This window comes from Bidens hawaiensis, unplaced genomic scaffold (assembly GCF_021521415.1).
Source record: "Bidens hawaiensis isolate Kalapana, Puna unplaced genomic scaffold, B.hawaiensis_p1.1 tig00026011_1, whole genome shotgun sequence".
In the NCBI taxonomy this organism is placed as follows: domain Eukaryota; kingdom Viridiplantae; phylum Streptophyta; class Magnoliopsida; order Asterales; family Asteraceae; genus Bidens; species Bidens hawaiensis.
This window is the reverse complement of record NW_027494189.1, coordinates 73512-85791: the sequence shown is the minus strand read 5'-3', so window position 1 is coordinate 85791 and position 12280 is coordinate 73512. Positions and strand designations below refer to the sequence as shown.

Below are 12280 nucleotides of genomic sequence, written 5' to 3'. Positions count from 1 at the left end.
AAAAAAAAACGCGCTCCAAAAAATTTAAACAAGTATTGAAAAAAAAACATTTTTTAAAACAAGAAAACAGCGTTTTTTAGATAAGAAAAAAAGCGTTTTTCTAAGTAAGAAAAATGTTTTTGTTTTTTTAAAGGCTTTTAAATATACATAAAAAGATAATTAGAAAAAAAATATTAAATAAAAATAGAAAAAAATGCTTTTATAAAAATAAAAATGATAATAAAAGATAACAAAATGACAAAAGTAACAACAAAAATGTTTAAATCGTATTAATGTAAAACTTGAGGGGGGGTATGTTTAGTTAAAATGGACGGGTATGACCCTTTGTTAACGGTCAATGAGTCGTACAATGATTACTAAAATCTAGTATTCCAATAATTATAGATTTAATAAAGATGTAAAAATAATCAGTAAAATTTTATGTTATAATAAAAATGTAGAATAGCATATGAAGCTACAAATTGGTCGATTCGAAAACTTGGAATAAATAGTTGATTAAAAGTAGGGTACATAACAAAAAGTCTTCTTAATATACCAATGGTGGAATAGCAACGTAAACTTGCAATAACACTTATAACGACATCACTTACGTTATAACTTCTTAGAGTATCTATAAATAATCTAGCTTGGTGTGTGCTCAAATTCATTCCATTGAGTGGTTATTCAGGAGTCTTACATAATAATATTCTCTCTTTAGAGTAAAACCGACACATATTTCCCCGTAGATTAAAATCTTTGTCGTCGATAATGGATGTTGGATCAACCCGACCACTACTCAAGTACGAGTGCTTGCTTTTTGGTACGTTTATAAAAATCTTTATGTTTATTTGTATCGTTTTCTGCAGTTTGTGACCTTCCCAACGACCATAATTTCTACTTATAACGTATTAAATTGTGATAGTTTTTTTTTATGTAGTTTGACTTCTTAAGTTGTTGTGACTCATTTTTGTTCGTCTTTCTTAGATATGGACGATACGCTATACCCCATGAGTGTGGGTCTTAATTATGCTTACCGCAAGAACATTGAAGGTACTCGAGTGAGACCACATTTATTCTATTAATATACCTGACACATCATCCAAATACCACTATCCTGGTAGTATGGTCGTCATATGAGGGCCAAATCAGATAATACGTATGACCATTTTTGGTCAATGATATGGTGCATATGGTGTGACAGTCTATGACGTGCAGACTTGTTTTGATATCATACGAGTATACAACTCGTATGATATGATAGGCATATTAGTAAACACTTTTTAAGGTGGCTTTTGTACATCATCACACTTTTGATAGTCCCTAAAGAAAATTGTAAAACGTTTAATTTTTGCCAAATATTTTTTAAAAAGTATAAAAAAAAGTTGTTGTCAGTCTATGTCACTCTCCCTAAAACACTAAAATTACAAAGAAACTGTGATTTTGTGTAGCTTCAAATTTATCTTTTGATCCATGTGATAAATAAATCTAGTTGTAACTTATAATAAGTTACATAACACACTACCTTTTTTGATCCAGAATTCATGTTGAGACACTTGAACATAGAAGAATCTCAAGTCCCTGATATGTGCTTGGACTTGTACCGAGAACACGGGACAACAATGGCTGGTCTAAAGGTATATACATTAACATGTTAATTTAATAATTGATGTGTTGGAGAAAAATAAATCTTTGGCTTATCTTTGTATTAAAAATAGGCCGCCTTTTAATTCGATGTCTAATGATTGGTGTAATTTCTCATTATAATCGTTTGTTGTTGTTTTGGCCTCTAGTGGCTTGCTTGATAAGCCGTTTTAAGGAAAGTTGTTCGAAAAAAGTTATTATATAATCGACGAATGAGGCTGGTTTTGGTCACTATTGTACATCAATATATATCATCTCTAATGTGAATTCATGGTTTGTTTGTTACAGGCTCTTGGTTATAAGTTTGATAATGATGCATTTCATGCTTTAGTTCATGGAACCTTACCCTACCATGCTCTCAAACCTGATTTGGTGCTAAGAAACCTTTTGTTGTGTATGCCGCAACGAAAAATTGTATGTCAAATAAGCTACAAAGACGTTTAATTATATATCGTTTAATTGTGTACTATGTCGGTTTCAGATATTCACGAACGCAGATAAAGCACATGCCGCTCGAGTCTTGAGCAGGTTGGGCTTGGAAGACTGTTTTGAAGGTGTTATATGTTTTGAGACGCTTAATGTTCATCCGGTAAAAGGACTCGAAAATAGTAATGTTGGTGGTGTGAACAAATGTAGCGTTGAATCTTATACAAGAATCATATGCAAGCCCGTCCTTGAATCGTTTCAAGCGGCTATGGTCATTGCTAATATGGATCCGAAGAAAACAGTAATTTCAGATCTTATAAGCTAAATTACAATGCTATATATTTTTTTTGATAATATTACATAATACGTGTCAATCATGCTGGGTTGACGGGTTGAATTTTCATTTTTCAACTCATATTCTTATTTTTATATTTCTTGATAATGAATAATATTCATCATTTGTTTCCCCTCAGATCTTCTTTGACGACAGCGTTAGAAACATTGCTACCGCAAAGACAGCCGGATTTCATACCGTCATTGTATGTTCTCAAATACTTATCTTACTAAACATTAAAAGTATCACACACGAAAAAATGTAACACCAAACCTTGAAAAATGCCGCAAATTCTTTGTCTTGAAACCTTTAAGGGGTGGTGCATTGGTAAGCACCGTCATTGTAAGTTCTCAAATATTTTTCTTACTAAACATTAAAAGTGTCGAATATATGCCAACAATCATTTTTTCTTGAAACCTTTAAGGGGTACCGGTGCAGTGGTAAGCACATGATTCCCCTCTAGTAGAGGTCACAGACTTACAGACTTGCTTCCACTAGTTTCCTACCATAAACTTTTGAAAGTCACATGCTAGTCACGTCATTTACCTATCACAAGCTAATCCTATACTTGTATACAGGTGGGAAGGTCGGGTCTTGTACCGGGAGCGGATCATGCTTTAAGCAGTATCCATAATATTAGAGAAGCATTGTCTGAATTATGGGAGGATGAGGGTGAACACTTGGAACAAGTTTTTTTCCAGTCTGCGGTGGAAACCGTTGTCAATGCATAGGATACGATGTATTTAACAAGCCTGCGGTGCTTGTGGGATGGCATAGGGTGTCCTGGCTGACGTTTGTGGAGTCCGCATTGCGGATGGTTTAAATACATATGTATTAATCACATTTCATATGTGATACAAATGATATATGTAAGAATAAAGTTTGATAATATAGGTTCAAGCAAGTTTAAATATCTCAATCATTTCTGATTAGTAGATTGCTCTTTTTATGTGAATTGAGGATGGAGTTTGTTCTCCATAGGATGGTCTTTTTATGGTTTGGAAAACTGGTTCCGGCGATTCGGCCCACGGTTTTCGGCTTAAAACTGACCGTGTAAAACCAGGGGTGCAAACAAGCCGAGCTACTCAAGCTCGGATCGATAAAAAACTCGAAACGAGTCGAGTTTTTTTCGAGTTCGATCCCAAGCCTCAAATAAAGCTCGTTTAGTTATTGAGCTCGAGCCTTGTATGGGAAGCTTGTTGAGGCTCGTCGAGCCTTAACGAGCCTTGTATGTTTTTAAGTTTTACCTCTTTTAGACTTCTATGTAGGGATGACCTCGGGATGGTATCGGTACCGATCCCGAATATTTTGATCCCGAAAATTCGAAATATTTGGTACCGGTACCGAAATATTCAGTTCGGTACCGGTACGGTACCGGTATTTCGTGCAAAATTCAAAAATACCGGTACCGTATCGATACCGAAAACTAAAAACCTGGTACCGATTCGGTATGCTCATCCCTACTTCTATGTATTGGTTTTACATTACCTAGTCGGGCTCAAGCCTTGCCTTATTTAAGGTACTACACGAGCTCGAGCCAAGATTAGGCTCGTTTATAAATTAATTAATAGATTATAAACGGGATCAAGCCCAAGCTTGAGAAACAACTGACGAACGAGCCGAGCCAGGTTGGGCTCGAGCTCGGGCTCAAGATCGAAATTAAACAAGCCAAATCAGCTCAGGTCGTTTATTTTAACTAGCTAACATGTTGAGCTTAAGCTCGGCTCGTATAAAGCTTGAGCCAGATAATTTTATATTCAAAAAATTAGCTTTTTTTTAAAAAAAAAATTACGCCTGTTAGTATATTGTAAAAACAAAATAAAATATATTTAGTCATTTTACTTGAAAATTTCTTTATTTGACTTTGTATACGAGTCAATTTCGAGAAAGTTGATAGCTTTTTGAACAGCCTTACTTGAGCGCAACTTTCAACTGTTCGGGCGTTTGACCCGTTGGTCTTTTATCATTTTTTTTATTGACCCGATTGACCTGACCTATCTATAACTAAACAGGTCAAAACTCGAAACACACCTGTCTGTATTCCGTCTCAAACTGACGAAGCTCGGTTCTTTTTCTCAAAATCTGCTGCTCAATATCCTTGAGTTTATGAGTCGAGTCCTCATATGTAGTGGCACAAATAGCCTCGATCGTATAAGATGCTGTTTTAAAAAAGTTATCACCTGCAATAAAACAAAAGTTCATATTCTGCATAAAATTAAAATCCCTAAAAAAATAAAAAATAAAATAAAAATCAAATCGAAGTTTTATATAATTTACTATAAAACGATTACAATAAAGTGGCAGGCAAACGGGCAACAAGCTGCGCCGCAACCCCCTTTTGAACAGCAAAGCCAATCCTGCTAAAAACGAAGCTTTGGGACCTAGAAGCTGAAGAGGTTCCGTGTACGACGCGCTGAACCCTACTCAAAAATTTCACAGCCTCTGGAGCCAGAAACCCAAATGTATCAAAGGCAAAGATGAAAAGATTCTAACCGTAAACCGCAAATATGTGAGTGCCTGACCTCAGTTCCGAGACCTCACACGGTTGAAGACCTTCTAACCGCTTAAAGAAAACAGCTTCGGGGTCTTTAGCCATAGCTAACTGTAAAATTAACTAAAATACATTAATAACCGAAAATGATTTTTTTTAAAGTGGAAAGCTTTTAAGTTGTTGGTAAATGCTTACGGCTTTGACAGTTGAATCCATTCTGTATACTTGAAAATGCAAGAAATACATCCCGGCTGATGTCACCTTACCTGTCTTCCTGCACGAGATGATGTCATAAATTAGAAATTTGAACTTTCATAGTGCCATTTGTAATCTAGAACATTCACGAAAAGAAAACCCAAAAACAACTAAAAACGTGCTTCGTTAGCTGCCACGTCATAAGAACATCATTCTTCAAGAACAAGAAAATCCCACCAAAAATGCATGGCACTTCATCACCATCTTTCACATTTATTTTTAATTACCGATCTTTTTATTTTAGTTATATATAAACAAATATTTAAATATTTTAAATATTTTTAGTCAGGGAAACTTTAAAATTCGCAAAAACATTCAAATTTTACAAAATTAAAACTTAGTTAATATTATAGATTATAAAATTTAATATTGACAAACTTTTAAATTTATAATATTTAAAATTTATAAGTTTATAAATACAATTATTCATTATTCATTTATAACTATATATGATATTATTTTGATAAAAAAAAGCAAAATACAATAAAATGAATTACCTGTAATGCGAGACTATAACCGCCACCATTATCTTGCTCAAAATAAAGTAGTTTAAATTTGCTTTGTGCGGTTGAAGTGACTCTAATAACAATTCCTGACTTAGCTTGTTCATCACTTATTGTAACACTAAAGAAATGTGCACATTGTTTCTCAACCTGCAAATTTAGTTATAAATTATTTTTTTATTTCAAATAACAAATTTACTAAAATAAAGATTTTGTAGCACGTAAATATAAAAAAAATGCACCTTTCCAGTAACTGATGATCCTATCGGAAGGGGTCTAACGGTGACGGTTCCGTTTAATGCTTCTTCGAGAACATTGGCGGAAATAGTCGTCTTAATAGGAACTCCAAGCTTGCTTAAAAATATTAAAATAAAAATGAGGAAATAATGTAATTAATAAAAAAATGTTTTTTTATTAATAATTACCTGAATAGTGCTGCAAACATTGTGTTCACGGTTCCGAGGTTTGATAAGTCGATTTCCATGTCCACGCCTTCCGCGTCAATAGCCTAATTCGATTGATAAAAATGCTTGGATATAAAAATAAAAATTTTAAAAGAAATCGAAATTGCATGTTCGTGTTCGTTTGTTTAACTTCAACCAGATAAACGATCAACATGAACATAAATGAACGAATGAGACGTGTTCATGTTCGTTTATTAAATAAACGAACTTCCCGCCAAAAGATTCACAAACAGTTCACTAAACGTTCGGTTCGTTTACAGGCCTAATAATCATTAAAAAGAAAACGAGTACCTCAAACCCTGAACTGTCATATTGTCTTCTTTTTTCTGGATCGGACAATATGCTGTAAGAATATGCAACCTCTTTAAATAGTTCCGAGGCTTCGGGATTACTAGCATTTTTGTCAGGGTGATACCTGCGTATGAACGATATCTGATATATAAGAGACCGATAACACAAATAATAACCAATTTTAAAGGTTTAACAATTTAGTCGGTTTTTATCATTTATTTTAATTAAAGATTAAAATGTTAGCTACTTCAACCATTTTTTGTATTGTTTTAAGACTATGATATAAACTTTCTCTTATTGACATTTTATATAAACATTTTTTTGGAACGTATCTAGCACTTTTTTCGCTTCTGCTCTGCATTAATATTAACAAATTTAAATAAACTTTTATCATAGAAGGTTATTATTTCTTCAAGAACACATAGCAGAATACATTTAAACAACTTATTTGCTTATTAAGTACTTTAAAAGCAGACAAGAATATTCAATTGTTTGCTTATCTGTGTCCAATGAGCATAGTCTGTTTATGGAAACAGTTTACTTCAAACTCATTATTCTTGGTGAATTCAAAATTACAAGTCTGCCCTTAGGGTGATATAACTTGTTTTTAAAAAGCTGATTATCTGCTTATGCTTAAGTATAAGTGGTAAAAATAAGCAAAAATTATAAACACCTCATAAACCTAACATATAAGAGTTCCAAATTAAACCGAAGAATTCCCTAAAAAAATAAAAACTTTGCAAATTGACAATAATAAATCAATGAATATGAACAATAAGCCAGTAGCATAATGTCAAGTAGAACTTCATCAAGTTGCAAGTGCGGATATCGCTTATCGCACGTCACAAACAATCCAGGATCAAATTTATTAACAATAAATGCAGCCATACACAAAGAACTAAAATTCCAAAAGCTAAACAAAATTGAAACATTCCCAAAAAAAATTGTAAACTTTGCAAATTGAGAATAATAAACTAATGCATATGAGCAATAACCTAATGACAAGCATAAATTCATCAAATTTCCAAGTGTTGGTATCAGTAAGGGGTGTAAACGAGCCGAGCCGAGCTTCAACTTAAGAGAGCTCGACCTCGGCTTGATTCGACTTACGAGAGCTCAAGCTCGGCTTGTTTCGAGCGCTCTTTGTAAAGCTCAGCTCGTGAATCGTTTTTTCACAAGCTCAGCTCGTTTACTATTTATTAATTGATTTATATACGTTTTATTTTTTTCTTTTTTACATATTTTGAGAAAAACCTTAGAACGAGCCTAAGCTCGGTTCGAGCTCGGCCATGTGAAATTAATATATAGAAGGCCAAAAGAGGTAAAACTTAATAATACACAAGGCTCGTTAAGGCTCAACAAGGCTAAGCAAGCTTTCTATACAAGGCTCAAGCTCAGGCTCGATAACTAAACAAGCTTTATTCGAGGCCCAGGCTCGGCTCGAGCTTTTTATCGAGCTGATCTCAAGTAGCTCGCTAATCCCAATTCACAACTCACACAAGATCAAATCCATCATCAAGAAACAAACTCAAACACAAAGTAAACCTAAAACCAATACAAATTGTGAATCATAAATCAACAAAAACAATTAACAACCTATAACCAGCAAAAAAAGAAGCAAGAGACAAACTTTAGCACAAATTAAAACCTAAAAAACAGCACTTGACAGAAACAATTAATTATCTAAAAACCAACAAAAGTGGAGCAAGAAAGAAACTAATTAATTTATATACGTTTCTATTTTTATTTTTTTTTGATATTTTGAGAAAAACCATAAACGAGCCTATGCTCGGCTCGAGCTCGTGTAGTTCCTTAAACGAGCAAGTGTAAAACTCTTACATAGAAGTCCAAAATAGGTCAAACTTAAAAATACAGCCTCAACGAGCTTCCCATACAAGGCCAGGCTCAGGCTCAGGCTCGATAACTAAACGAGCTTTATTTGAGGCGATCTTAAATAGCTCGCGAGCGCCTCGGGTCATTTGTCAAATTAATTATCAAGAAACAAACTCATACACAAATTAAACAACTTTCTTAAAACCTAAAAACAATTACAACTCACAACCCACCCAAATAAAAATCAAATTTAGTATCAAGAACCAAACTTTAACACAAACTAACACCTAAAACCAATCAATAACAATTAAAAACCTAAAAACCAGCAATTAATAACCCAAAAATTAACAAAGAGATACCAACTTGAGAGCAAGTTTCCTGTAAGCAGACTTAATCCCCTGATCAGAACAGTCTTTCGAAACACTCAGGGTGTGTTTGGGATTCCTTATTTTAGTTGAAAAGGACTTATGAATTTATAATAAGGAGTTTCTAAAAAAGTGTTTGAATTAATAAAAGTCAACAAGTTGTTTTTTAAAAAGTGTTTATTTAACTTATTGATGGAAAATGACCAAAAAGGACACTTTTATATAAGTGAATAAGTTGTTTTTAAAAAGTGTTTGGGTAGAATGAAAGGGTGGAATGGGTATTTTAAACATATAAGGAGATAAGTTACTATATTCCAACTTATTCAAAACCCATTTTTTAGCCTATGAATAAGGAGAAAGGAAAAAGGCCTTAATGATTCCCAAACACTATATAAACATAAAAATAACTTATTTATCCTATATAAGTTATAAGGAGAGAAAAATAAGGAATCCCAAACACACCCTCAGAACCTAATTACGGTATTACCCCCAACAACTTTCCTAAAAACTCCGCAAACTAATAACCATAAACAAGCTTTATTTGAGGCTCATCTCGAGCTCGAAAAAGCTCGTCTTTTTTCGACGATCCGATCTCAACGGGTCATTTAGGTATCACTAATCACAACTCTCAACCCACCCGAAATCAAATTCAGTATCAAGAACAAACTTTAACACAAATTAACACCTAAAAAAAATTAATGACCTAATAATTCCCAACAAATTCATGAAAACTTTGCAAATTGAGAGTAATAAATCAATGTATGCAATAAATAACCTAACTGCAACCAGAATCTAATCGAATTACAAGTCTTGATATCCCTAACTACAACCCACCCGAAAGCAAATTCAGTGTCAAGAAACAAACTTACACCTAAAAACACTTAATAACCATTATAACCAAAATCCCAACAAAAAGAAACAAGAAAGCAACTAACTTTAGAGCAAGTTTTCTGTAAGCAGATTTAATAACCTCACAACAACAACCAAATTATAATTCTTGGTATCACTAATCACAACTCTCAAGAAATCAAATTCAGTATCAAGAACCAAACTTTAACACAAACTAACACCTAAAAACAATCAAAAACAATTAATAACCTAAAAAACAGCAATTAATAAACTAAAAATAACACCCAAAATCAAATTCAGTATCAAGAACCAAACTTTTAACACATAAAAACAATCAAAAACAAAACCTAAAAAACAATCAATTGATAACTAAAAAATTAACAAAAAGATACTAACTTGAGAGCAAGTTTCCTGTAAGCAGATTTAAACTCCTGATCAGAACAATCTTTCAAAACACTTAAAACCAAATTACGAAATTACACCCCCCCCCCTCTCCCGCCCCAACAACTTTCTTAAAACCTACGCAAACTAATAACCATAAACAAGCTTTATTTGAGACTCGGGCTCAGCTGGAGCTTGAAGAAGCTCGTTTTTTTTCAAACGTGTTATCGATTCGATCTCAACGGGTCGTTTAGGTATCACTAATCACGTCCATGGCTTTATAGCCTAGTGGCATCTTGGTGGTGGGATAAGGCTTAGGGACCATAAGGTCCTGGGTTCAAATCTTACAAGGGGGTTTTTCCAAGATTTATTGGGTTTCCTCCTAAATTGGTGGTTAGGCATCATTGCCTAGTAGACATGGATATGATCGCGTGGTTCTGCTGGTGACACGATGATACTCCAGTGGTCCGTGAGTGATCCTAATTTGCCGTTCAAAAAAAAAAAAAAAAAAGGTATCACTAATCACAACTCTCAACCCACCCGAAATCAAATTCAGCATCAAGAACCAAACTTTAACACAAATTAACACCCAAACACAATCAATAACAATTAATAACTTAAAAAACAGCAATCAATAAACTAAAAATTAACACCCGAAATCAAATTCAGTGTCAAGAAACAAACTTTTAACACAAATTAACACCAAAAAACATCAATAACAATAAATAACTTCCAAAACAGCATTTAATAAACTAAAAATTAGCAAATAGATACTAACTTATAGCAAGTTTCCTGTAAGCAGATTTAATAACCTCACAACAACAAGAATTTTAATAACCTCACAACAACAAGAAAAAGAATTTTACCAAATTATAATTCTTGATATTACTAATCACAACTCTCAAGAAATCAAATTGAGTATCAAGAAACAAACTTTAACACAGAGTAGCACCTAAAAACAATTAATAACCAAAAACCCAACATAAAAAAAAAAAAAAAAAAAAAGACTAACTTGAGAGCAAGTTTCCTGTAAGCAGATTTAATCTCTCGATCAGAAGAATCTTTAGAAACACTCAAAACCTCATAAGGGTCTCTTCGATTAGCAATCACAGGCACTGTTGCTGTTGTTGAAGAAGAAGATGTACCTCCTTCAGTTTTTGACCCACCCATCTCAAATCTCAAACCCTAAAACCCAAATGGACACAATTGGCTGTCAATTTTCAAGAATTGAAAACAGGGGTAAAATAAAAGAGGGGTGGATCAGAGGGTAGATTTGAAGAATTGATGATTTGGGTATTTTGAATTGGTAAAGAATCTTGTTGCTTTCACTGTGGTTATGGATTTTGTTGTTTTCACCAATGCGGGTGTTTTGGATTTTTATTTTGTCTTCTTATAACTTTTTATTAAGTTAATAAGTTATAAAAATGTAACTTATTAAATTTTTCCTCACACAATGTAAGCAATCCCAAATACCTTATTACTTTTTAAAAAGTTTATAAGTTATAAGTTGATGAAAATAAGCAATCCCAAACACCCCATAATTTGGTTTTGATGAAGAATGTTAGCTAAATTACAAAAGCCCGCCGCAAAAAATTGGATAGCTTGTCATATGGGCTAACTAAATAAATAATTTTATTTTAAATGTTTTATAGCATTAAAACAAAAAGAAAATAATAATAATAATAAAAAATTATTAATTATTATTATTATAATTTTAATGTCATGTTATTAAAAAGTTGCTCACACACAAGTTGGCACCAGGGCTATTATGTGTTGGTAAAACTCATGCATTGTTTCCATAAGTTGGCAGGAATTCGGTTGGTATTGGTTGCGTTTTTTAAGGTACCAAAATTAAACCCAGAATAATTCCTTAAACTAACGTGTTTATAACAAATTAAAAAACGACTAAAAGAATGGACGTTGCGGTGGCGATTCGACATAAATTTAGTAGGTATTGATTAGGTTCATTACGATACGGGCAGGAAAAAATAACAAAATCAATTTGTAGTTTGTTTAAAATAACTTTGACGTATGTTTGATTTGTTGATTTATTTTATTATTTACCTAAGATACAGTTGTTATTTAAAATTTATAAACTTTAAATACGAACATAAAAAGTGATTTAGAGTTATTTAGCAATAAAAAGGTAATCTACTCAAATAAGAAAATAACTGGACAAAGCAAAATATAAAATGAAGAATAGAGTTATTTAGCAATAAAAAGGTAATCTACTCAAATAAGAAAATAACTGGACAAAGCAAAATATAAAATGAAGAAAAACTGTTTTTCTCAAGAATCCTACCAATGAAGAACACTTGAAACGAATTCCTTTCCTATCGATCCTTTTCGAAAGGCATGGCAAAAATCAAAATACAAATCCTATATGTGGCCTAACTTTCTTCAGACATATGTGTTAGGTATTAAACAGAGTCGGTACGCAGCAGAAACACCAACACACACGCACAAAC

At 33.0% G+C, this 12280-nt stretch overlaps 2 protein-coding genes across 2 annotated transcripts; one reads left to right on the top strand and one right to left on the bottom strand.

The window, feature by feature from the left end:
- The first annotated feature begins 556 nt into the window (after positions 1–556).
- On the top strand, positions 557–3126 carry LOC143572799 (uncharacterized protein C24B11.05-like). Its single transcript, XM_077057853.1, has 7 exons — positions 557–799; positions 964–1029; positions 1516–1613; positions 1909–2034; positions 2102–2347; positions 2520–2585; positions 2959–3126. Exons 1-7 carry the CDS (start codon positions 748–750, stop codon positions 3109–3111), a joined length of 807 nt encoding a protein of 268 aa, XP_076913968.1. The 5' UTR covers positions 557–747; the 3' UTR covers positions 3112–3126.
- A 1263-nt stretch (positions 3127–4389) lies between these two features.
- On the bottom strand, positions 4390–11037 carry LOC143572788 (chaperone protein dnaJ 15-like). The gene is made up of 8 exons (XM_077057845.1): positions 10825–11037; positions 6385–6508; positions 6055–6137; positions 5872–5983; positions 5624–5779; positions 5067–5180; positions 4874–4982; positions 4390–4560 (listed from the first exon to the last, which is right to left on the bottom strand). The coding sequence occupies exons 1-8, from the start codon at positions 10980–10982 to the stop codon at positions 4394–4396; spliced, it is 1023 nt and encodes a 340-aa protein (XP_076913960.1). The 5' UTR covers positions 10983–11037; the 3' UTR covers positions 4390–4393.
- Between the last annotated feature and the right edge of the window lie 1243 nt (positions 11038–12280).

What these genes read in the sequence shown, in the direction of transcription:
- LOC143572799 (XM_077057853.1), top strand. Translation starts at nt 748, where the DNA reads ATGGATGTTGGATCAACCCGACCACTACTCAAGTACGAGTGCTTGCTT. An exon ending in GTACGAGTGCTTGCTTTTTG is followed by an intron (nt 800 to 963) that starts GTACGTTTATAA and finishes CGTCTTTCTTAG; the next exon opens with ATATGGACGATACGCTATAC. An exon ending in GTATGCCGCAACGAAAAATT is followed by an intron (nt 2,035 to 2,101) that starts GTATGTCAAATA and finishes TGTCGGTTTCAG; the next exon opens with ATATTCACGAACGCAGATAA.
- LOC143572788 (XM_077057845.1), bottom strand. Translation starts at nt 10,982, where the DNA reads ATGGGTGGGTCAAAAACTGAAGGAGGTACATCTTCTTCTTCAACAACA. An exon ending in TACAGGAAACTTGCTCTCAA is followed by an intron (nt 6,509 to 10,824) that starts GTTAGTCTTTTT and finishes GTTCATACGCAG; the next exon opens with GTATCACCCTGACAAAAATG. An exon ending in GATCATCAGTTACTGGAAAG is followed by an intron (nt 5,780 to 5,871) that starts GTGCATTTTTTT and finishes CTAAATTTGCAG; the next exon opens with GTTGAGAAACAATGTGCACA.